Here is a 27,329-nt window from a genome sequence, read left to right as displayed (position 1 = left end):
TCAAACGGCTCAAATTAGTCACATTGCAAATGGACCTGGGGTGTGAATGGATGAATCTGATATTTTACAGCCACAGCAGAGGGGTTACTTTAGATTTTTAATGATAGCCTATCTTTTATGAAGGCTTGGAGAAGGAAACGTTTTGTTTCTTTCGAAGACAAATTCATTGCCTTGAATGGGTTTGACAACAGAAAACCTTAGTAATGAATGTGATTTTTACAGGTTTACAATGAGTTTTTAGTTGTAGGCTACTGTGTTATCCAGTATTTTTGAATATCCGACCATGCTGGAGCCAGTTTAGATTAAAAAAGTATTTACTGTAAAGACACAAATTAATAATTTATACTACTACTTAAAAGTGTTATAATTATGTAAATATTTCAGCAACAAAACCCAGGTCCACTCGATCTGTGCCTTCGACCTCGAATAAGAAATCACCTCGCAAAGAAAAATCCATTTACACGCAAAAGACGCAAGTTACTGCACAAAGTAGACTGAGGAAAAAGTCAGAATCTTTGAAAGAAGATAAAGAAAATAAGAAAACTGAACCCTCAGAGGAAAATGGTACTGAATGCAGCTCTAAAATAAATTTTGAACAACCTGACCCAAAGGAAATAGTGGACAAGAAAATTGACGATGGTGTTGGCACGGACTTGAAATCTATGTTACAAAAACTAGACGAAACCATGGACCAGTTAACTTCTGACAAACCTGCTCAAGTAACAGGTAAAGAATTTATAAAAACTTTTTGCTCAATATAAAATTTAAGTTAAGATATTTAAAAAATATATAAATACGGTAACTAGACATTATCAGAATGCCTATTTTGCATGATTCACTGTAAATTAAGGAATATTACCTTATCAGACATAATAATTCTGATTGTTGTTTAAAACGGTTTAGTAAAATGCTGAATGAGAAGACACGACACTTTGTCATGGCCAAGGAAATTAAGTTTAGGCCTACCGATCTTTGTGATCTATCCGTCAAAAGCCACCCTTTGAATTAGGCCTATTTCCCATCTCTCGCTCGTGCTGACAAAAACCTGGAAAAATGTAGCACCAGACATAATCTCCCCTTATTGAGTAGCCACAAGGGGTTGTTATCAGTTTGATATTTAGTTGGAATTCTAAGAGCATTTTTCATCTGTGGTTTGTGCTCGCCCCCCTGCCTCAGTTTCACCATCGACAAAAAGAATTAAATATAGACTTGTCAGCCGTGCTGAGGTTACCATAGGTTTTGGCGCACACCGCTGGGAGCGCCGTGTAGCTACGTAGCACTAAAGCCGTACTACATGGCGTTCCCAGCGCTGTGCGCCAGAACCTATGGTAATCGCAGCACAGCTGATGGTCTATATGGAATTCTTTTTGTCTATGGTTTCATATAACTTGCTTGCTGAAATAATGTGAATTACCTAGTATGAAAGTCTTTGTTTTTCAATCTCTAATTGTTTGGTATACATATATTAGGCAAGTGATAGAAATCAGGCATACAGTAAGCAACACACAACACACATTGTCGTTATCAAGCCAGTTTTGTGATTATTAATCCTCCTGTCAAGATCTTAGGTAGCTTAACACGGCTAAATGTTCAGTATCAATTGAGCACTAAGCAGATATGAAAGTTAACTACATTAACAAAGCAATTATTGTAAAGCTGCTGTTGTCTCTGGACTTTCTGTTAGTACGTTCAACACAACCCTCTTTAGCTTGAATCCTTAATTCTCTTAATCACATAGTTTCGGCCATCTTTGAACGTTTAAACCATTCACTCAAAAAACTTATTAATTTTTTGCGGTATCATTCCTTTCTACCAGAAAACAAAAAATGCTTCAAAATTTATGGAACAGGTCTAGGAGAATAATTTTGTACGCCATCTATATTTGGCTGCCGTACATAAGTTAATTGAAAAACAATTTTGGGGAGGAAATGGCGGTGTTTAAATACAGTAGGCCTAGTGAGAGTGACCTGACACCTTTGTTCTCTTTCTGCCACTTGTCTAGTTGCCAGCACCTGTAATTCTTTGATATTGGCTTACTAACTTACACTATTGTTGTTGTATTTAATTCATAAGTAGGCTATAGAATTATTGGTTTTTCCACAGTATTGTTTTGCTTTACTATATTACACTGTAATATAGCCTAATAGTGGGGTCGTATAGCTGCATATAGTGGCAGAATATTTCAGTTCTGGCGGAGAGGCTGCAATTTTAGGTTGTTGGTATACAAGTTTTTTGAACATAAAACCGCCCAGACCCCAATTTTTAAGGACCTCGGTCGTCCGTAATGGCGGCCGTAAGAGGATGCTGGGTCCCCATGAATTGGCTATAACGACCGAATGCCTGAACCGATTTTTATGAAATTTGGCACACAAGTACTTTAATACATTATCTCGGACCAGGTTGTCAATGGTCGAGTTTGATAAAGTCGTTTCAAAATGGCGGCCGTTATAAGCCAAAATAAAAAATAATCTTTCAGTGTTTTGTGTTCTCAACTCCCTCCAGAGATCTGCAGCAACCTATTCACTTTCCTTGCAATAAAAGGTTGCATTACCGTCTCTGAATTTCATGGAATAGGCAAAATACCCCCACCACAGCCAACCTGCAGATTAAGTGAGTTACAATTTTCCTGATTTGATTTTCATTAAAATCAATTTCAATAACATTAGGTTTCATGAGTACCTAGGTTTGCTGTTACAAGGAGATTAATAAAGTGAGTTCTTATAAATATATTAACAGCTTAGTTTATTAAATCAAATCAGGAAAATGGTAACTCACTTAATCTGCAGGTTGGCTGTGGTGGGGGTATTTTGCCTATTCCATGAAATGCAGAGACGGTAATGCAACCTTTTATTGCAAAATAATAATAATTATAATAATTATAATAATAATATAATAATAATAATAATAATAATAATTTTATTGCAAGGAAAGTGAATAGGTTGCTGCAGATCTCTGGAGGGAGTTGAGAACACAAAACACTGAATGTTTTTTTTTTTTAATTTTAGGTTTTAACGGCCGCCATTTTGAAATGACTTAATGAATCTTGACCATTTTCAACCCAGGCCGAGATAATATATTCAAGCACTTGTGTACCAAATTTTATGAAAATTGGTTCAGGCATTCAGTTGTTATAGCCAATTCATGGGGACCCAGCATCCTTTTACGGCCACCATTTTGATGACATCATTACGGACGACCGAGGTCCTTAAAAATTGGGGTCTGGGCGGTTTTAGGTTCAGAAACTTGTATACTATAACCACCTAAAATTGCAGCCTCTCCGCCAGACCTGAAATATTTTCCTGCTACCCAACCTGACTATAAATAAATAATTTTACTAAGAAAACTGAATCATAAATGTACAGTACTTTTTAAACGTGAAAATATCCTCATGTGTTTTATGAATAAAAATCGCAATTCTCTTATATTCTTCCCATTTAAATGCATCCAAGTAAAAACCAGCATAATAATTTTAAAATAATTTCCAGCTACAACAAATAGAAGTACAACATCAAACAAGAGCGTTGGCAGCTCTCAAAGAAATTCTAGTCTCGAAAGGAAGAAAACACAAAATGACGTAAAAAAAGATGATGTTCTACACAGTGCTAGATCAAACAAATATAACAGTAAAGACGTTAAAGCTTACATGCAAGCCAAACGAGTAGAAAGGAAAATACAGATGTCTGAAGAAACAAGAAGGAAGCAAAACATGTTAGAAATGCAAAAGAAAAACTTGGAAAAACTCAGAGAAAAAGCACTCCAAGTCTTGAAAAAAAGTTCTGCAAAATCAACGGATGAGGTGAGAGACTTGAAGATCAATTTACCGCACCCCGAATTTACTTAAATCTCAGTATTAAAAAAAATTGTTCTTATCAATAATAAAAATAAATTGCTGAGTAATTATTTTAATTTTTTTAACAGTGAATTTAAAATGAGTCTAAACTTTCCATCTATGAAGCTTTTGAAAGATGGCTTGATTTAATTTTGAATTTATGTTTTCTACAGTAAAAAGTGACAAAGTTTTAATTTAATTTTCTACAGAGTATTGCGAGATTTCTTTTGTTAATCTTTCACAGAAAACATATAAAAATTGATTTAGAACTCTCTGATGATTAAATAAATCCATATGTTAGGCAAGCGGTTTAAATTGCAATTGTTAATACAATTCAACCAAGATTAAGGTATATGAAATAAGGTATACCTCCTAGTCCAAGGTATTGTCACCAGGGTACTGAATGCTCAAACTTAGTGAGTTTCAAAGACATCTAAAAAAAATCAAGAAGACAACATTTAGGGGAATTAAATTACAGGTATATAAGTAGGCACCATAGTTATTTTTGGGACGTCGACTACTTTTTAATCAAAAGTTTTATGTGGGCTTTTTATGAAAAACCAAATGTTACGTTTCCTGATGGATTTTAGAAACAAATGTCCTAGGCTATTTTACAATCCGTGATTAGGATATAATAGCCGTGTACAGAAAAAAATAATGGCTATAGTAAACCTTTGTAAATACATTTTGATGCCACAGAAACATTTATTTCTGTACTAGCAGAGTACCCGTCCTTCGTACGGGAATGGCATTTAAGTATAAAATGCTTAGTACAGTTATACTCAAGCTTAGCGTTTGCAATGAGGGAGGACAAAGTATGATAAAATTTGCTTCTTTAAATTTACGGTATACTATAGTATTACACATCTACCATAGCCATAATGTTCTACCACTTCACCCAAACAATAGAAAAAAATTAATTATTAAAGATTCACAAAATATCACAAATTATTTGTGAAATTAAAAACATAAACATAACTGTAAAACAGACAGTTCTCATTGTGTATCACAGTTTTTTGTTGCTGCTTAGTTCAAATTAGCTGTTTTCATAAATGAAAAAAATAATAGTGCTGCATCCTGTTGGTAAATCTTATAACTTTTAATGCCTTTGCATATCATAGAACCAACCTTTTTAGTTGAAACAGCTGACTAAATTCTTTAATTCCATTTAAATATGAGTACTCTAGAGCCACTGAGGCGGAGCCTGAAAGGATTTTTGAGATAAAATTATGCCTATATGTTAATCGGGAATGTGAGCTATCATCATGCCAATCCAATCCATCCAGTAATTAATGCGTGATTGAACTTCAAACACACAAACAAACAAACAAACAAACACACAAACTTTCACATTTATAATATTAGTAGGATGATTGATTTTTACTAAAAATGAATAGCCGTATACTTTTTTACTACTATTAACTTAAAACTAAAAGTAAAAAAACATGCTTGAAACCTCAAGTTTTTATATTAGAGAAATAGAATTGTTCATAAATTTTAAAATGTATTAACCAAATGCAATTTACCTTCAAAATATTAGACATGAAGTAAAGAAGTTATTAGGCCTATGTATAAAAAACTTTTTTTAACAATGTTCAAAGTCATTGTCCATCAGTCAAACTAGTTGCCCTCAAGCTTGCTTCAATTTTTATTTAAAATAAATTGAGTGTACTCTGCTAAGAATATTTTTAACTAGACAGTTACTATTAAAATGTTGTCCTGACATGCATTCCAAAGGGGTTCAAAGTTCAAGGGAGTTGCTAGATATTGTTTTGTTCCTCCTACCTTATGAGCAAGTAGCCTATATAAGGTGTTTTATACAAGTTAAATATTTAGATTATTTGGTAGTAGAAATATGTTGTTACATTATTCAATTTTTATTTATTTTTTATAAAGTAAAGTGTGTGTTGTGAAAATAACTCTTCTAAACCAAAGTTTTCTCTTTCTGTAAGTGTTAAAGTTATTAATATAATTTTTGCTAGTAGTTGATATGTTTATAGTTCCGATAAGTACACTGATTTATGTACAACAATTCAAAAAATCCAAAATAAGACGCCAGCCTTATAGACAGCCTTAAAATGTTCATTTTCAGGGTCAAGATTATTTTTATTTTTAGGTTATGTGTATTAAAATTATAATTATAATATGATTGCTGCTATCGCAGTATAGTTCAGCTATGTTATGATTTGATGAGTAAAAACTTTAACTCATGAGGGAATTTAAATGTAATTTTTTTTATTAACTTCCCAGTTAGGGAATAACCTATTCGTAGATCTCATGGTAGGCCTGGGACCAATTACATTTTCTCTTTAATGTCCCCGTAGGCCAAAAACACCATCTGCTCAGATTCATGTGTCTGATGGCACGTTAACTAGAGTAGAAATCATCTGATTTTAATGCAATTCGGTACAAACTTGTTTAAACGTAAACCTACATTTATTTGAAGGAGATCGTGAACTAGCATGATCAAACTATGGGAACGAGGTTTTATGGCTTAAAGTTGGGTTTTCCCATTTTGACAATGAATAACTTCTTGATCAGCATCGTACGTGTTATTAAATTACCTCAAAAAATAAACAAATTATACGTCTAATAACACTAGTAATAATATATTTACACTTATACTATTGAATCACAAGACGGTAAATAGATATGAAAGATGGTAAGTGGTGATCGATTTCGATTGGACACTCCAATCATCATCAGACCCAATAGGTGAAATGTGGGACCCATTTTGCCTATTGGGTCTGATGATGATTGGAGTGTCCAATCGAAATCGATCACCACTTGCCATCTTTCATATGTATTTACCGTCTTGTGATTCAATAGTATAAGTGTAAATATATTATTACTAGTGTTATTAGATGTATAATTTGTTTATTTTTCAGGCCATTTTGACAACAAAACATAAAATGTCACAAAATTTTACCTATTTTGTAGAGCTTGGAAAACAAATAATTTAGTGTAGGCCTATTGAAGTGTAGTTGTATGCCTAATGGTTATGGAGAAAATTCCATAAATTGTAAATTTTAAATTCCCATGATATTTTTATAGAGATTTAATAAGCTTAAAAACTGTTGTAGTTTGCTTCTTTAGGGATATATTTTGATCAAATTTGTCTATTTCATACTAAGCCATTTAAATAAAAACCACACTTTATGCCTTCCCTGTAGCACCAAAACCTTAAAACTCATTAAAATTTATGTTTTAAATGGGAAATAAATCTAACAATGCTAAGGGAATATGTTAGTAAAAATCCAACCAGGTACAGTAGTAGCAGCTAGTCTGGGCGCGCGGCCACGCTTGGGCGGGGGGTGTAGAGGGGAGTGTTTATTGCTCATTTCCAAAAACATCTGGCCCCCACGGCTCTCTGGGGTTGTTCAGCGAGGCTATGGGGGTGAGCGAGCCGTTACTCTCAGCACGGCTAGTACACAAGGGTCCGCGCGCCCAGACTAGCTGCGACTACTGTAAATGGATATTTGCTTAGTCTGCAGGTTTACTGCAACGGGCATATTTTAATCTAGGCCTTTATGTTGAATACAGTTAAAAAGGCAAAGTCAGAAAATGAGTAGGCTTACTCATTTATTAACATAGGTCACCACCATGAGTGAAGTCAGTAGCTTTCTTTACATGTCGAATCCCTACTGGCCCTTAATTTTAGCCATTGATTGTTAAGATTTTAATAAATAATTCTGTTCAATCCTGTTGATCTTAGCCACTAATTTGACTATCATAATGTTAAATAAACGCTCTTTTTTACAAAAACAATTCTTTCGTATATTAAATATTCATTCACGTGTCTGCTAGAATTTATTTTGGTGTATGTAACCAAAATAAACAAATATTTGCAAACAAATTGAGGTCATTTGAATTATTACATTGTTTAAGCCTTGGACATGAATTAAACTAAATGTATTTGTTCACATTTATGATTAAGAAATTAAATTATCTCTTGGTTCAAAAGAGTTTTCAAAATACAGCAATTCTTAGTTCCAAAAATTCTACATTCCTATTAACAAAGATTATATTCTTGGAAAAAACCGATTAAATCAAATTATTTATTTTATGACAAAATTGATGTGTAAAACATTTTTACTGGCTAGCCTATCAATGTGTGTTTTTTTATACCTCTAAATTAAATGACCAAGACAACATTTCTTGTGCTAGAGATTTTGGTGGCACTTTTCCCTGTTTTCCCCCAGTATAATTACAGGCTAGTAACAGATTTGTTTAAACTAATTAACTAGGCCTACCTTAGTATTTTTGACAATATCTAATCCAAATTATTTTAGGTTATAAATGATTAAATACCCCTGCCGCAGCAAACCTGCGGACTAAGCGAATTTCAACTTGTCTGATTACATTTTTACTAAAATATTTCCATAAATAAGACATATTTATTCCCAATTTAAATAACATTAGATTTAACGAGTGCTTAGGTTTGCTGCTACGGGGAAGGTAAAACGTGTTTTTTTTTTACCATGGGTCAATAGTATAGAATGAAAAAAATTAATTTGCCAAATTTTATCAACGTATATCCATAAACAAGTAAACTACAACAAATTTCATTTTCTCCTTAAAAATAACATGGGAATTTTAAATTACACTTTTTTAAATTTTCTCTGTGACTGTTAGGGATACAACAGTGCTTTAACCCTCCGAGTGTCACGTGTTTTGGCCTTAATGTCAGCCTATTTTTTGCTCATTTGCAAGGTTTTATTAAAACTGATCTGAGAAGCTTAAAAACAATGTTAATTATACTGTTCTATATACCATTTTGTTTGGAAAATCTTGGGCTTCAATATTATATATAAAACATAAGGAAGATTTAAAAAAAAAAAAATTTTTTAGGTAAAAAAATTTATAATTTCGAAAATTTTCAAAAAAAAATAAGTTTGCGCTCAATGAAATTGTATAAATTATAGGCCTATAAATATTTGAAAATAGCCACTTTGTTCTAAATTTTATGAGGATTACAAATCTATAATAATATAAGGAAGTAGATTTGCAAATAAAAAAGTTATGGGCAAAAAACAGATTTCAGTACATAGCGTTTAGCTAAGAATGCATAGCCCAACCATAGCTAGGAATCTGGCTGATAATTTACATCAATATTACTACCTACTTCTTCAGGATCATCAACCAGCACTTCAAAACCACTTAAATCTTCTTATAATGCACCACGTATATCACTACTTTTGATTTTTAACACTAAAACAATGATAAACGTAATAAAACACATCAGTCATCGGTCCGAGGGTAACCTAGCTTTTTACAAATACACGCACGTCAGCTCAGTCAGCTGTCTGCTACAATATTTTCGGAACTAAAATGAATAGTGCTTAGAGACAGACCTCTGCAGAAAGCTTAGAATATTACGGACAGAACGATACCTAACTCAATCCAGTACAGTCCGATTCAGTTAGTCATAGAGCCTTCGCCGTAAACAGTGTTCGCGAGTCGCTGCAGCGACGCACGACACTATACAAAGTGCGTTACGCGTCGCTGCAGCGACGCATGACACTCGGAGGGTTAATATACTAAATTATTAATTTTTTTTTTTAAGTTTTACAAAATGGTTTAGAAAGAAATTGCAAAATCTTTTGTTTTTAGGGTCAAAAATGAGAAATACCCATTTTTACCCCATATTTTTACATGTTGAGTAAACAATCTTAAACAATTTTTTTTTAATATTCATCAATAAATATCAACTGGAAAAGTCGAACACAATAGTAAGACACAGCCATCTATCTAGACGTACGCCCTATAAGCTGTTGACTGTTACGAGGACTGTCCAGTTACCGGGTGTCAAGTTAGTGAGGTTGACCCCTCTACTCTTTCTTTGTTATATTAGAGGTTTTCCTGGGACTATTCCTGGGAGTGACGGATCCATGTGTCTGTATGCTGATGATTCTAATATCCTGCTAAATAGAAATTCTAATTCTAAAATTGAAACATCTTCTTCAAAAAATCTTCAAGTAACTCATGAATTTTTAAAAGAAAAAAATCTTCTTATAAATGCAAATAAATTTAACTTCATATCTTTTTCAACCAAACAATCAACAAAAAAATTTGAGGCAAAAATTTGTATAAACAATGACAGCATTGAGCAAGTTGAACAGACGAAATTTCTTGGATTAATTATCGACAAAAATCTTACTTGGGACAAACACGTTAAACATTTGTAAAAAAATTGACTTCTGGTGTATGTGCTTTGAGACAGATGTCTCAGATCTGCAGCATAGACACTTTGAGGATAATATACTTTTCATTACTGCATAGTCACATATCTTATGGAATATCTATATATGGAGCAACATCAAAGGCCAATTTGGATTCTATCCTTATCAAACAAAAGAGGGCTATTCGTCTAATGATGAAACTGCAAAAAAAGGATTCAGCTAAGAGATACTTTAAGGAATTACAAATCCTAACAGTATAGTCTGTATATTTATGAAACATCCGTCTATGCAAAACAAATTCAATTGTCATCCACTTCTAGCAATACTGGTGACTATAACACTAGGTTTAAAATTAACTTACCACAACATAGATTGGAATTTTTCAAAAAGAAAACTTAGTATTCTGGTCTAAATTTTTCGCAACACCTGCCGGCTCATATAAAGAAAGAAGACAATTTGAATAAATTTAAAAGAACACTAAAAGACTTTTTAATCAAATTTCCATTTTATTCCATAGAAGAACTTCTAAAAAATAAAAATTAGTAGTAACATAACTTGAACTCCATAGCAAAATTAGGGGAAAAATTTAAATTTTCACCATGATTAGTAATACAGTACATTTATTTTTATTTTTTATTTTTATTCAAGCCCAAAAAATGGATGTACGTTTTTTATTTTATTAACAGCTCATGTCATTGTGATTGAATCAACGTTAACTTATATTTTTAGCGAATTTCCCTATAGGGAAGTAGCTATTACCTTAGGTCTCATGGTAAGACCTAAGCCCGGGACCGATTTACTTTTTCATTTTGATGTCCCCAGAGGCCAAAAACACCATTCGTTCAAATTTTTATATATCTATATATATATATATATATATATATATATGTGTGTGTCCATCCGCACGATAACTTGAGTAATTTTTGTCCGATTTTGATAAAATTTGGTTTGAAGGTGTAAGGCAGGATAAACTTGAATGAGTTCGCGAACCAGCATGATCGGACTATGGGAACGGGGGTTTATGGGGGGTTTTATGGGGTAAAAATAGGTTTTTCCCATTTTTGACCCTAAAAACACAAAATTTCACAATTTCTTTTTAAACCATTTTGTAGAGCTTAAAAAAACAAATAATTTAGTATATTGAAGCATTATTATGCGCCTAATTGTTACGGAGAAAATTCAAAAAAATTTTAATTTTAAAATTCCCATGTTATTCTTATGGAGAATAAGTCAATTTCAATTTCAATTTTTCAATTTTCAATTTCTTTATTCATTGAGAAGTATACATAATACAGCATTTGAATAGTGTCAAAGATTACAATTATTAAAATATAAAATACAGATTAAAAATAAATCTTAAATTAAAAAATACATCTCCCCATACAGATGCCTTCTTCTAGTATTCTTCAACTGTTGTAGTTTGCTTGTTTATGAACATATTTTGATAAAAGTTGGAAAATACATTAATTTCTTACTAAACCACAGTAACTTTTAATATTCTACATAAAAAAAAAACTTTTTACCCTCCCTGTTGCAGCAAACCTAAGTACTCATTAAACTAATTCTGTTTAAATAGGGAATAAATGTGATATTTTTAAGGAGACATTTTAGTTTAAATCCAATCAGGCAAATGGAAATTCGCTAAGTCTGCAGGTTTGCTGCGGCGGGGGTATTGTTTAAATATTCAGTTAGAAATGCTTCACTTTTTAAAGATTATTATTAATTAATTTTTTCCCCTACAGTAAATCTTAGTAATATACTTTAAGCACATTGTAATATGTAGTTATATGTGTTTATAGCCTATTTGACTCTATTCAATACATGTTATTTTAAATGTATAGTGAATAAAGAATGATTTGATTTGATTTGAGGTGATACTGTACTACATGGGTTTTAGACAAATAGTAACTAGGCCTATTACTTTTTAGAGGCATTATACAAAACCTTTTCATTGTACTGACTCTCACCCTTTTTTATAAATTTAGACTAAACCAAAATGGCAAGGACCACTAGAAGAAGAAGACAGTGAAGTGCTACCTCCAGCGATTCATATTTTTGAAAATAAAATTCCTACAGCCAGAAAACCCAAAACTAACCTGAAAGTTGACGAGGCGAATGTTGAAAAAGAATCTTCGGGTGAAAAACCTTTGGTAGAACATGAAAAATACTACAACAAATCTGAAGAGCTTGAAAAAATTTTGAATGAGGACAACGAGATAGAAAGGATGGATTCTAAAAAACCTAATCTTGGGTTAGACAATGCTCGGAGAAAACTACGGCTGTCAAAAAGTAAACCGTGTATAGAAAATCATCCGATGAATATCGGAATGGAAGCAGCTGCAATGGAAATTGTTCCTCTACTTCAGCTTGAAATGGAAAACGCCAGGAGGAGTTTAGAGAGTAATATACAATCTCCTAAGCTGTCAAGAGATGGGAATTATTACAATGTAGCTCTTGAAACAAATGAAACTGCCAATGGACCCCATAGTAAGTATTTAGCTTATATATGCTCCGTTCACAAAATTTAGCCAGTTTTAAAATAATAGCTCAACAGCTGTTTGCCAAAACATCGACAAACAACAATATAATATAAACAAACATTTATTCAACCCGTCATTCAGGTGATACATACATTAAGCAAAAATGTGATGGGGAAATTTCCTTTAAATCGCCTTAATTTTGTAAACGTACTATAGTAATAGTTTTAAACTAGTATTAAATATTAGGATTTTAATATTTCTCCTCCCCATTGTAATCATACATAATAGTTATACAGTTTATGAATTTTCGACTCTATGGATGGTTTTAGTCAAGAAAACAGCTGTTGCCACTTTGCTTGGTCAAATGTGATATCATTGTGCTTGCACAATACTGTATGGTAATGAATTTCGCCATACACCTGCTGACTATAATTATTTGAAGGGATTTTTCAAAAGAAATATAGTTCAGCTAGCTTTTCGGGAAAATTAGAGTCCATAGAAGCTGATAGATACGCAATAATAGAAAACAAAACATAACACTGGTAATTTGTATTCGGACCTGATCTGACAGGTCTGTTGAAAGTAGACTTTGCCAGGTCGAGCAAATTTATCATCACAATTGAACTGTTTTTAAGTATTAACAACATTTTCAGGCAGTAGAAGAACAACATTCACATGCACCCCAAGAGAATCAGTAGAGGCTGATCTTCCTCACTTAGAAGAGTCCTTCTTGTATGAGGCACCCACCAAACTCTCTGCACATTCAGATACGTCTAATACAAGTAGTCATCGAAAACGTCATCATTTCTCACCTGCAAAAACCAACAATACATTGTCAAAGAAGTTATGTGGAAATACCCAAGAAGAAGTTTTGAATAATAAAGTTTCGGTAAGGGAGGAAATATTTGATCCTAAGTTACATTATGTAAAAGTCTGCTGCCGATTTATAGTATTTATATACATTGCAGTAACCAGTAACTAACAACTTGTCCTGGAGGTGGGGCTGTAGAGGGTGTTCTAGGAAACTTGTAGGCACTGACATTGAAGGACCGATATAGATCTCCTATGCTGCAATGCATAATTTACCCCACATCGATCATTATTAGTAACACATAATTACACTGTATATTTATTTTCAGAACTCGTTTGAAGACCAGTTGAGAAGAATCCAAGAAGTTTTACAAAAGCAAAAAGAAAACAATGAACCTGAAAAACTGCTGTCGCAGATAAAACCGGATGGCTTCAGTATAATGAATGTCATGAAGATGAAACTTCTCACCAACGAAAACAAGTACCTTCCCAAAACAAACCCCAAGGAGAAGATTATAACGACGAAAAACTCATTTGACGATGATACTGATGCACCTTCAATAATATCAATGGAAGAAGATTTTAGACCTCACATAGAGCCTTTGAGATTGTCCGACTTACAGCTGAAGTTGGACCGAAGTGATCAGACTTCTTTAACGTCCCAGTTATCGGCTGCGACCTCCAAAACATCTGGGAGGAATGCTGTTGAAAGTCTCAAATCATCGTCTTACACATATGATGCTCCACCGTTGTTAGTGCCAGAGTCTGTACAGAATCTGAAATTGTCTTCTAGCCGGAGTTATAACGAACTTTCCAATCCTAGTCAAAAAATATCCAGCCATTCTAGTACCATAAACACCAAAATATCAAGCCATGCGACTTCTTCAAATTTATTTCCTGGGGAACAAGAGATCTCAAACTCTTTGTCGTCTGTTAGTAAATCTAGTCAAGGTCATCCAAGGGTAAAAACATTTCAAGAAAGTATACATTCCGACGTACTTCCTACAAATCCAGCAAAAGATGTGCAAGCTGTTCAAAGGGTATGTCTAGTTGTATTTTTCACCATCTTAACAACTAACTGACTTTGGGTATAGAAGTAGGCATCCCATCTACAATCTACATAGACCAGCTGTAGCCATTTCTTTATAATAGAACATCACGACTAGTAAAAAACAAAGTGTTCACAACATTTCGGGATCTGGAATTTAATCTCATTCTCCGGTAAGAAAGTACCTGTAACAATATTGGTAAACAAACCCAGCTAAAACTGGAAAATCACATACAATAATTGTTGTTATGTGTTTTTATTTGTATTTGTTTCAGGTATGTTTGGGTTTTTTGCATGTTCTGACTACTATACAGTTTTCTATTTGGTTATTCTATGTGATTTTCCAGCTTTCAGGATTTGTCTGCAAATCTTATTATTTTTTAGGTACTTTCTCCTTCTCCCCTGAGGGCAGGTTTAGATTCCAGATTTTGAAACCTCGTGGAAACTCGCTTTTTACTAACTGTGATGGAAAATGCCCCCAATAGTAGTTTATGTTATACAATAATCTTCAAACATTATAAACATAAATGAACTTCAAACAAAGAATAGAGCATGGTTGAATGATCCTTTCATAGTGTGCAGCTAATGAATATTTGAACTATTTTCTCTTCTAGTGTGTAAGTTGATGAACAATCTTCTTCATAAGCAGGTACTTAATCTTCTTTCTTCCAATTTAAAGCAGGTACTTTAAGGCAGCAAACTATGTCAGTTGTTAAATCAAACTATCTTATTCTTAGTCTAAATCTGGCTGTAACTTTGTGGTATGTCTACTTCACTAAAGTGTGTCCTAAAGTAAAAAATTATACTGATTAATTGTGACCATATTTGTCAAATGTTTAGTGTTTTAACAATAGGTGTTGATAAGGTTGTGTAGTCTGCTAACTTTAGTTGTTGTTAGTTGTTGTGTTGATTAACTCTTTCAAGTAAGACTAACAGTTTTTTAAAGTTTAATAGTTACATTATTTGTTAAACGACAACATTTTTGTAGTAGGTTCCAACCTCATTTGAATTCTAGTATTATTATTAAATGTATTTTTGATGTATAAATAACCTTCTCTGGTTTGGTGGATATCAAAAAAAACCTGGTGTGGTCGGTAACAGAAGAGTACCTCCCCATAAAATATAATACTGACTTATCAAACCAACTTTTAAAGGAAGACCGGTTGTCTCTACGAGTATGTACTGTAATATGCTTACTTCGTCAAAGCTTTAACACGTTCGCTACTGAGCGTCGCATATATGCGACGCCGCGGTCATTGCCACAGACCGAGGTATACATTTGAATCTTACACATAGACCGGCTGTCACTTGGATAACAGTACACACAGACCACGGGCAAAAACCTGTAAAACAGTGATCATTTACAGTGTAATACGCTACAATCGTGTTTGTGAATAAATTATTCTTGTTCCTTTGTATTTTTTATAACCTTTTGTAATGTCGCATATTTGCGACGTCCGGTCTACAGCGAAGACAATAGTGAAAGTTATCACAGTTTTCTTAAAATAGACTAAACGTCGCATGTATGCGACACTTCATTTTTTTGTGTTTTAAGGTAAAAGTAAGTAAAAAATAAACAGATTATTCAAGAACAGTTTATAACTGAACAAATATAAAAGCTACATAGGATAATGCAACATACATACTGCATACATACGTACAGTGTTGCAGAAAAGTAAATACCAGTTTTTCCAACTATTATATGACGTCAAAAATCGTCATATCCACAGACCAAGCGACGCAGTTGTGCGTCAGACATCTCTGTAGACCACTGCAGGGAATTCAGTGCCTTCAAATAAACCACTACAAAGATATAAGCATTTTAATAACATTAGAACCCCGACGCAAATATGCGTCGGCAGTCTATTTTAATCTGACTAGACGTCGCATATATGCGACAGCAGTCTATGAGTGGAAACCGGCCGTCGCATATGTGCGTCGCTGGTCCATGTGAATGGAAAATTTCGTACTATTGCAGTAGCGAACGTGTTAAAAAATTATTCAAGCGATCTTACACCAAATATTTATACTCTATGTGCACCTTGTAAAAATGTTGGTTTTAGTCCAATCCGGCAGCGCTGTTTTTGCAATTCCACGCTGAGCTGAGCAGATTGGATGCCTTTGATCAGAGTCTAGCGCAAGTGATAGCTGCCGAGAGACTTCACAGCTTGTCTGCCCATGTACATGTGTGTAACAGGCCTACTCGTACCATGTCTGACGTAGGCTACGGTCATGTAGCTACTGACCGACCTGAACGCACCAGTCGAAGCAGATCTTCTCATTATTCCTCGGTGTTTGAACAGCCTTCATCTGAACCCAAGGTAATTGTGAACGATTGACTTTTAATATTCTAGATTGATTGAATATTGTTGAGAGTTAAGTCTGCAGGGATAACACATTACTTCAGGCTAGTCCTAGTGGGTTGCGGCATTATCACATATATAAAATCCATTGGTGATAGGCGGGATTTGAACCCGGGAGCTCGGGCACCGAAGCCCCGCGCTCTACCACAAGACCAACTCATCGTGGATTTGATCACAACACATTTGGCGGTGTAAAATGGAAAGGCGAACTCTACCACCACAATTAATTAAGTTATGAAATTAACCTCAACATATCTCAACTTCTATTTTAAAACACTTGAAGATATGATTCTATTTTCAATTATTTCCTGTATTTCACACAGGCTAGTTTATGTTTTCCTGTGTGGATTTGATCGTAGCACAACTATTAGTCCAAAATTGAAAAGATTTATCCTTCTAACAGACCTTGTGGTTAAACTGATGCAAGAGACGGGTTAAATCCCAGAATATCCACATTAATTGTTGAATTTGGGCTGCTTTCATTAAAGAGTGTTAGGAATTATTCAATGACAATTCCACTGGCATAGACTCAAACAATAATAATAAACAAGTATGTATGACAGTAGCCTAAAACAATTTTCCCCAAGTACTTTTATCTGTCATTTGGCCAATGAGCTGATATTAGAACTGTCAGATGAGATGAAGACTTGGTTTTTTTTTTTATTTTATGTGTTTTCCACGCCAATTGCATTTTTACATTTTAAAAGGGAACAGTCCAAATCCTGGTATTATTACTATCTAATGTCAACCTTTATATAAGATATCATCATTAATTCATAGCCCAATAACAAATGGCATCTGGGTCTTGAAACGATCTTGCTTGGAATCGAAGGAATCAAACCAGTGACCTTTATTTTTTATTTTTTTTTATTTTTTTTTTTTAAGAAATCTTTATTGTTTTTTCCATACACAACACAAAATACATTTACACATGAAAAAAAGAAAAGAACAATAACCACCTTAGGTTAAAAACCTATGTTGGTGGATTTATACACTATCTTATGTTCTAAAAATCGAAGAGGCGGTTTTGTCCGGTCACCTATATCACTTGGTTATAATATATACAGTGAGAGTGAGTTCTACACAGTGATCTTCTTCAGCACAGAGTAAAAGTCAATACACTTACAAACAAAATGATACAACAGAGTAGGTATTTATATTACTTATTATCTATATTAGTCACTTCTATACTACTGTATATATACTAAATTCCATAAAAGTACATTTCAGCATTTTCCAAACATAATAAATAAGGCCACAGCTGCCTAGAAAAATCTGCTTCTGAGATGGTTTTGAGATTGGATGGTAGAGCATTAAACATTTTAGGTGCAAGGTATAAATAAAATTTCTTGAAAGCTGTTAAATTTGGTTTTGGAACTATTGCATTATACCTATTTCTTAATGTTATTCTCCTTTCAGACATAGTTTCAACCTCATCTCCACTTCTTTTATAAAATATTCGTAAAACTTTATACATATATAGATTTCTCAAAGGCAAAATTTCTAACTTTTTAAATAGTGGTGCTGCATGTTCTGTTCTACATTTGTTACTAATTATCCTTATAAAGGTTTTTTGCAAGACAATTAATGGCTTAATTGACGAAAAGTAAGCTCCTCCATAGATAGCTAAACCATACTCCAATTTAGAATTTATCATCGCATAATAAATATTTCTGAGTAGGCGTTGATTACACATATTTTTTAACATATAAAATATCCTGACGTATTGTATTAGTTTATTCTTAACATAATCTATATGGCGTTTCCAATTTATCTTTGAGTCTAAGTGTAATCCCAGATATTTAATTTCCTCTACCTGCTCAACAACAGGACAATCACAATTTGTAGATTGGCAGTTTGTTTGGTGGTATTTTATCGGAGAAATAAAACTTATGTTCCTTGATAGATTAAAAATTACATATTTAGTTTTTGGGCTCATTACCATGAAGTTTTATTTTTGAAGGCAAGCACTGTGACCACTCGGCTACTCAGACAATTGATTTATCGTTGATACCTGTTTTTCTGTTCTAGGCCTCTCCCATCAGTGATGTAGGAAGTGTTAAAACTGTAACCAGTCATCAAGACCCTCCGGGAGGCTCTAGATCAGTGTCCTCTGCTCACTCTGTAGTGGAACAGCTGTCACCTGTTTTGGGTAATCACAATAGATTTTGACCACCAATACTAAAATAAATACTTCATTCCTATGTTTATGTTGTGGCCAGTTTGGGAAGAGAAATTAACGATTTTCCAGAACTATCAACAGAGTGCACTAATGTAATGATTGATATATGTCAAATAGCTAACTTTTTAACCAAGCCTAACTGAAAGTACTTGGTGTAAGCTGTATTAAAGGAAAGCCAAGTGACTGATAAGGATTTTTCGTAGAAGAGGATTTAGTTCAGCTTGTTACCTGAAAATCGAGTCTTCTGTCTAATAGATACACAATAAAAATTCACAATACATAAACATGATGTTTAGTCCTAATATAGGACTTCCGCAGAGCTAGTAGACTAAAGAGAAGTCCTAGTACAGCAGGACAAAATAATACAGTGATAAGTCTAATAGGTATTTTAGCTAAAAGTTTTCAGGGGTGTTTATGTTTCCTTATGTTTCAGACAACACACACAGTGATGTAAAGGAAGTGCCTCAGAAGTTCAGTCCATTCCTCAATTCTTCGTCTTCTTCAATTCCTTTACCTTTCTCCCCAAAAAGTATACACATCCTCAAAGTGGTAAGCCCAAATAACATCTGAGGTTTTTTCAATTTAAATTTTCTCCAAATAGTTAGTGAATTACGACATATATCTCAGTTGCAAATTTATGATTATGAAATATGCATTTTTTAAACTTGGATTTTACATAGTGTATTTTTTCCTGTTTCTTGATCTGTCTATGTTTGTTTGTTTTTGTTTGTATGTAATTGTATTCATGATGGGTACATTAATCCTAAATGTGGTTATTCGTGTTGGTGTTGGTATAAAAATGGGTAAAACTAAATGGGTATCTAAATAAAATTAATTATGAAGAACAAGCGCTACTTTTTCATTTTTAATTCAAACCAAAAATACATTGTTATCTAGCGGATTTATACATTTATTTCTTACTTAAACTTGTATTTTTGTGCATCTTATTTAGATTAGTAGTAGTCTTGATGCACAGGTGGTATGTTTATCATTAATGTTTAATAGATAATTGGTTTTATTTTTGAAGAAAAATCAAAATGATCTTTCAATCTAGGATGTAAACCAATATTATAAGATTCTTGTACATGTGGGGTGAATTAAGTTTTATATCTAAAAGGATACCAAATTAAGAAACTCAAAAAGTAAATCATTAAGCTTTAAAAATTTTACTTCCATGTTGTAAATACAGAAGACGGTACACAGTTCAGAGTCCGACTAAAATTGATGTCATAAACCCAAAATCGGTCCTATTTAGGGTTTATGACAAAGAATTTGTGGAAAGTCAATATATTAAAAAACGAAGGATTATCAAATGTCCTTTTATACATTTTACAGGTAGACTTTCTCTGTATTTATTTGCAGTTGACACTTAAATTAAGCCTTTTAGCATGTCAAGTCACAATCTATTATAAACCTAGGCCTAATTAGAAATCAACCGATATGATAAAACTGGTGCTTTCTTAATTCTCATTTGTTGTTTATTTTTTCAGCTAATAGACGATGCAATGTTCCAAAGGAAACAGGTTGAGTTGATGTATAAAACTCAAGAGGATATACTGTTAGCACAATACAAAGCTGAACTATCCGAAATTGATATGCGATACAGGTTAGATCCACTATGAAACCTTAGTGCTACGGACATTTTTTAAATCCAGTACACTCCATAATTATCTACGAGTTGCTGAGTGATTGTGGGCCTCCTCACATTTAACTTGCATCGTATTTCTTTATTTAGATTTTTTAAATCATGGTTAATCAACTAGTGGATAATCGGGAGTCTACCGTAGTTATCTGTAGGTTAGTGTGCAATATAGGTAAACTCGTCTGGTATTTTTGTGTTGTTTACTACATGTGCAGCAAAGGTATTTTGCTTACAAATAACAGATGATTCAAATTTCTGTGTTGGTAAATTTTCTGATAATATTTTACTTGCACTCTAAGAAGAAAATAGTTTATGTTTGTGCGTTTTTTTTTACTCTCATCATTTTCATCCATTTTATTTCCACATTCATTTAGGGTCGTCAATTCGTTTTCACACAGCACATTTTTCGCACGGCTATTATGTCGTTATTACTTTGTATTTTCAGTTAGAAATCTGGAATGCGGCTTAGCACCCTGCTAATCACGAAGAATAGCCAGTGTGCTAAATTAATTATTTTCAAAATAACTCCACCCTTAAATGCTTTTAAAAGTTAAGTCTTTCATTACGTAATATATATAATTGTTGGTTGATTATCCCAGTTTGTTCTATTTATCCTCTCAGTAGAGGTTGATATTCTGAAATCAGTAATGGATGTGTATTTTCAGACGAGACGGTCAACTAACCAACATTGGAATTGAGACCAAAAAGATTGTTGAAGAAAAATATCAAACTCCTTTGATCAAGTTGAGACAGTAAGTGCAGAATATGTTTATTCGTCTAATGGAATATTATAGGCCCTACATTGTTTTTTATAGACAACTGACAACACATTTTTTACAAATTCTTCAGCAAATCTTTCTCAATTACTTATTTTCACCAATAACTTATGTCAAGCCTATATTAACTGAGCGAAGTTTGCAAAGCTCTTATAATACTCTTCTATACAAGCACACCTTTAAAAACAAAATAAAAGAAAAAACTGGTTAATACCATTAAGCATATTATTGAATACTGCAGTAATAAGATAAGATAGGGAGATAAGAACAGTGCTTTATTTTAAAACATATTATAGAAACTTAAAAATTGTATTTTTACGCACAAAAGGCAATGTATACAAGATAAGAAACATAAATGTTCAAACTATGGAACTATGGATTCAAACTTTGGATACCTAGTTACTTCTATAAATTTGTATCCAAACACAAAATTTATTGTTGTTCTAATTTTTTTCCCCAAAAACCAAATTCTTTTAAGACTCAGTGGTTTGGTCTTAGTTGTAAGAATTATAAGAGGCTGTAAAATTCGCTAACTATTTTTTTAACTTGTTTATCCTTTAAAATATTTCAGGACCAGAGATGAGGCTCTCTCTAACTCAGATGCTCGAATAGATTATCTAACAAAACAAATAAGCTGGTTGAAGAAACAAAAGAAAAGTAAAGGAAACCCTAGGTCAGCAGAAACATCCCCCAAGGTAAAATGAATAGCAGTACCTGAAACTGAATAAATTATACTTATAGCATTAGCATTACAAACTACACTAACAAATTTTACAATACTAGAATTGTACTAGAAAAAAAAATCAAATCAGTCACTGACAGTGAAATATTCTAATGTTTTGTGTATATAGTGTAAAGTTTTGTTTTTCCTGTGCCAGTTACGATTCTTTCTCATTCAGGTAAGCCTCTCAAAAAATCCAAAAAATTGTAGACATACGAATATTTTTACTCCAAAACTTCTATGAAACAAGGTAGAGATGAGGGAAAATATAACTTTCAGTTTTCATTTGATGAAATCATCACTTCAGAATCTACATAACAATAACAAATTTTATGACCTATGCTGGCAGTGTCCATTCCCCTTTTATGAAGCAAACAATTTAATTCATCTTCAACCAAGCAAATTGTTCAGTTATTTGAATATGCGTATGGAAAACCGTGTCGTATTTAGGGTACTTGCGGCCCTAGGCCAAATTAATCTCAGCAACTCCCGCCCCTTAGGTGAAACTTTCCCGCAATTTCGGCAAAATCGTGAACATCTCCCACGATCCAGGAGGCATCATCATCATCGTCATCCGCAATCATGGAGAAATTCTGAACACCTCGCCATCATGGAAACCTTATCCTCGTCGACTGTGATAGCGTCGAAATTATGAACATCCCGTGCGATCAAGGGAACATTATCATCATCACCAGTGATCACGACGTAATTGTTAAGATCAGCACAATCAAGAGGACATTATTGTTACTCCCAATCGTGGAGAAATGGTGAAAATTTCCCACGAAGATCTTGAATAGCATCATCGTGAGCAATTTATAAATTTGAATAAATACAATTTCAATTATCGTTTTAAAATACAGTAGAGTCCCGTTAGTCCGAAATGGTTGGGACCGGGCCTATTTCGGATTACCGAATATTTCGGATTAAACATTTTTATTTTTTTTTATTTTTTTTTATTTATTTTTTTTGAAATTTTTTTTATTTTTTGAAAATTTTTTTGTTTTATTCTTACTACTTTTTTTCGGACGCAGGCACGAGCCCGGGATTGTTTTTCACATTACTTAAGGCTAGCCCTATTGGCTGCAGCATTATTACTTAGTAAAATCCATTTGTGATTTGGCGGACAAAAATGTAAAATGTTACGGTTATAACAAAAATGGTGAAATATTAATCTACTAAAATACTCTACAAAAAAAGTCTATCTCGCCCAGCCGCTACAGAATTCTTTGACGAGGTACAGCTAACTGTGTCAAAAGTTAAATAAAAAAATTCAAAAACTTTCCGAAAAACTTCAAAAATTTCGAAAAGAATTTCAAAAAAATTCGAAAAAAATTTTGAAAATTTTCGAAAAAAATTCAAAAAATTTTCAAAAATATATTTTTTGGTTTCGGATTAAGCGGACTTTCGGATTACCAAAGTTCGGATTATCGGGACTCCACTGTACCCTTTTGTTCAATAACGCGTCCTAGTTGGCCTAGTAGTAAATCCGGCACTAATAGCCACATTAAATGTGTAATTTTTTTCTCCTACCATTAGTTATTAACAAAGACTGTATTGCAAATATTCTGTATAGAAAAACCTTTTGGTACAGTTTACTTGTGGTTGTTGCAGAAATTAACTCCTTTACGCAGCATCTCTCTTACTTCTGTTGTCGAGAACAGTTCTTCGTCAGAGTCATCGGTGGGACTTGCAACATTCGATGATAAAAAGAGGTTAGACTTGGTTTTACTAAATATAAACATTGAAATATGTCGTACAGTAGCTTAAAAAGGGTAGTGACTCCATTAAACTAAATCTTAACTCATTTATGTGTACGCCAAGTTTTGATTAAGTAAGTTGAAAAATTTAAGAACTATGTATTATTTTAAAAATATACTGTATTAAAAAAGAATGTCCATTAATATTGGGTATTACGTATTACAATATTTGATAAGTATTTTATTATAAATTATCAATTTTGTGGATGAGCTGAAAACAATCTTACGGTACATATACTCCGATCATTCCTACAGGCTTTGATATCTTCTATTTAATGACTCTTATTTTACAAACTTCAAAAACTATTACCACCAGATAGAGCAATCTCAATCTCTGTGTAAACTAGTGCTTCTATTCTGGTATTTCAACCTAAAAAGCATTGGAGTAAAGCTTGTAAAATGTACACCTAAATAAGCAGAAAACATTACATTTACATTTACACAAGTGCACTTATATATATTTACCACAACAGACATTAAACCACAATAAAAAAGACTTCAGATTTTTCTTTATGATGAGTTATTTGCATTATACAAATTCAATTTTATCACTAAACTTTTTTATTCCTTTACATTTTGCAACCCAGCCATTCCGTCCAAAACTAAAAGAATGAATGATTGGTCTTATAGCTAAAACCTAAAACATTAATATGTTCATAGGCAAGAAACAGAAAGAAGTAAATCATCATCAGTCTCCAGTAGAAGGAAAATAGATAGGGAGATGTTATGGAGGCTTCAGGAAGAGTTAGCGAGGGTTAAAGAACTCCAGAAAGGGGAACGATCTCAGAAATCAAGTAAGCTGTCTGGTTATTCCTTAACTGATAAGTTTTTTTTTTTACAAATTTAATTTATTTTTTGTTTTAATTATGATACATCAACACTTGGGAAGCAAGCTGGTCTAGTGGTACAGTTTGGCCAAAGTTTCTGTGGGTGCGACCTGAGGAGCTGGCAGGGGTACTTTTGTGAAAACATTTGTGTCTTGATACTCAGTCGCTCTACCCCATGCACTGCCATTAACCGGTACCCGTATGTTTCATTTTGGCAAGTAGCAACCCGTATGTGCGCACAGAAGTTTTGGCCAAACTGCGCGAGACTTCAGTCCATGAGGTCCGGAGTTCAAATCCCACATAATCACCAATGGATTTTATTAAAGTGATAATGCCACAACCTGTTCTAGCCTGAAGTAACGTAAAAAACAATGGTGAGCTAGAGCCTAATGTCCTAGGACAAAAAAACCTGCGGTTAAATCTATATATATAAAATCCAATGTATGTTTGTTTGTCCTTTATGGACTCCGAAACCGCTCGACAGATTGTAATGAAACTTTCAGGCACTATAAGCATTATTTAAGGATGGTTTGTGTGAAGTTTGGTGCAGATCTGTCAAAAGGGCTCCGCCCCAGTGGCCATGGAGTTTCCCATGTTAACCTTATCAGTACTCATATTTAAATGGAATTAAAGAATATTAACAGCTGGTTCAACTAAGCAATTTGATTCTGTGATGTTTGATGTTCAATAGCATTAAAAAGCTAATAGGTTTACCAACAGGGTGCAGCACTATATATTTTTTTTTATTTATGACAACAGTTAATTTGCAACCTAAAGGTGAGTCAGCGTAGCGAACGAATTACAACCCGGAGGCGAGTTAGCGTAGCGAACGAGCTAACCTGAAGGCAAGTGAGCGCAGCGAACGAGCTTCAACCTAAAGGTGAGTGAGCGTAGCTAACGAACTTCAACCAGGACGTGATTGAGCCATGCGAACGAAAATGATCATCAAACCAAATGATCATCAAACGAAAAAATCATCTTGAAAATGAACGAGCATTTGACATAAAACCACATTAGGACAGGACGACGTCTGTCGGGCCAGCTAGTTATATTATATATTTAATTAACTATATATTCGTTTGTTTATTTTTAGGTAGGTCAAGGAGAGACAAAAGCACTTCACCGCTGGAGAGTGTACAAGAAACAAGCACCAAAGACGTAGCGTGCTCTGTAAATGGAGACGCTGAAAACATAAGTCCCCAAGCTACATCTAGGTAGGTACTCTTTTTTACCTATTTTCATTTTAACTTGAAAGCAGTGAAAATAATTCATTGGAGGAAAAGTTTGTGAGTCCTAGTCCTGTAACTTTTATTGCATAATCAGAAATACATCAAAGAAGAAACATTGCTTCGATTAAGTTTTTATCTTCATTTGCTTAATTTGTGACACATTCTAAGTGGGCAGGGTTTGTATCCAGTGGAAAGTTTACTTTTACAGGTGAGTTGTTGCCATGCGTGTTAAGAATCTACAATGGTAAACTTGGTGCTGCTTTCTGTTTATACTTAAGGTTGAATTAGTTCTCAAACAAATATCTAATACTTTACATAATATTAGACAAATTCTTACAGCAGTGTGAGAACAGTCGAGGAAGCACGCAGTACAGATGTATACAACAGCGAAAGTTTTGAGTCACCAGAGTCGTCTGAAACTCCTCGCCAGCCTAAGATGATTGCAAAGATTCCTCTGTCCAGCAAGCCTTTTGTGACGGTAAGCTGATTTTAGATTTTACATAAACTTTTTTCCATACAATTTACAGAATTGGAATTGATGTACAAATGTAGTACCTCTAACCCCAATGGATACAGAAGCTATGTTCAACAATAATAACAATAGTGAAAGACCAAATAAATGTTCTCATCTCACACCAAATAATTGAATGTGTTTCAGGCCCGACCGAACAACAAGAATAAAGTGCTAATCAAAGTTCCGTTGTCTCCTCGGGTGCAAGTGCGAGCCAGACGTAGGGGCTCCAGTGGGTCGGACGAGTCGTTGCTACTCTCACAGAATGGTAATTTCTTCAAATTTAGAATGTTAGTTTGACTAAGGAATACCTCAAATTTTATCAGGAAATTTTAAAGAGACAAAGTTCAGCTTGCTGAGAAATTGGGAGTCCCTCAAGATACACTATAAAAGTGTCAATCTATCAGTTATATTTCGTCCCAATATGGTACTTTTTACGTTCCTAATATGTAGGAAATTGTATCAAGCTCACTAATTGTAAAAAATAGGTTCAACATTTGGCTACAAGAAAATCCTATTTATTCAATACCGTATCTTCTCACGGAAAAAACGTAGTGTTCTAGTGTAAAATTTATCTGGTCTATTGTTATAGATTATCTACTATCACTGATACATGTCAATAGCATATAAATAAAACATTCTTCTTTCAGTGAAAATTTGATATGCCCCAATTAAGTGAAGGGCCCTAAAACATTAAAACATCGTGGTGGTTCAGTTATTATTTTCTCGTGGTATATGTGTGTGATACAATATTCTCAACAATTAGATTGATTTGGTTAATTTGACAGAGACTCAGTCGGAGCAGAGCGACTACGAGGTTAGAATCTCAGCGTTGAAGGAGCAGAAGAGACAAAGGTTTGCCGAGCTCAACAGATTAGAGAGGGAACTCAAGAGAGCACAGAGGGAGCAGCTCAAGGCTACCGAGGCAGCACTTGTCAAACAAATACAGGTATAGAACTAACAGTACAACCT

General features: G+C 33.6%; 1 protein-coding gene across 1 annotated transcript in view; it reads left to right on the top strand.

Annotated features, from left to right (window-relative positions):
• Positions 1-27,329, top strand: part of LOC128994443 (centrosome-associated protein 350-like) — a 45,253-nt gene that overhangs the window by 2,689 nt on the left and 15,235 nt on the right. Inside the window, exons 3-19 of the mRNA XM_054419018.1 lie at positions 385-726; positions 3,486-3,796; positions 11,997-12,498; positions 13,145-13,380; positions 13,631-14,341; positions 16,413-16,670; positions 18,744-18,864; positions 19,328-19,443; positions 20,385-20,500; positions 21,202-21,288; positions 21,884-22,007; positions 23,645-23,745; positions 24,451-24,584; positions 25,711-25,831; positions 26,186-26,324; positions 26,505-26,625; positions 27,146-27,306. Of these exons, the coding sequence (XP_054274993.1) occupies positions 385-726; positions 3,486-3,796; positions 11,997-12,498; positions 13,145-13,380; positions 13,631-14,341; positions 16,413-16,670; positions 18,744-18,864; positions 19,328-19,443; positions 20,385-20,500; positions 21,202-21,288; positions 21,884-22,007; positions 23,645-23,745; positions 24,451-24,584; positions 25,711-25,831; positions 26,186-26,324; positions 26,505-26,625; positions 27,146-27,306 (3,701 nt within the window). The remainder of the gene's footprint in view (positions 1-384; positions 727-3,485; positions 3,797-11,996; positions 12,499-13,144; positions 13,381-13,630; positions 14,342-16,412; positions 16,671-18,743; positions 18,865-19,327; positions 19,444-20,384; positions 20,501-21,201; positions 21,289-21,883; positions 22,008-23,644; positions 23,746-24,450; positions 24,585-25,710; positions 25,832-26,185; positions 26,325-26,504; positions 26,626-27,145; positions 27,307-27,329) is intronic.

This window comes from Macrosteles quadrilineatus, unplaced genomic scaffold (genome assembly GCF_028750875.1).
Source record: "Macrosteles quadrilineatus isolate MER2022 unplaced genomic scaffold, UCM_ALF_1.0 Scaffold_5__1_contigs__length_97177068, whole genome shotgun sequence".
Taxonomy (NCBI): domain Eukaryota; kingdom Metazoa; phylum Arthropoda; class Insecta; order Hemiptera; family Cicadellidae; genus Macrosteles; species Macrosteles quadrilineatus.
The sequence above is the reverse complement of the archived record's forward strand: the minus strand, read 5'-3'. Positions and strand labels throughout refer to the sequence as shown.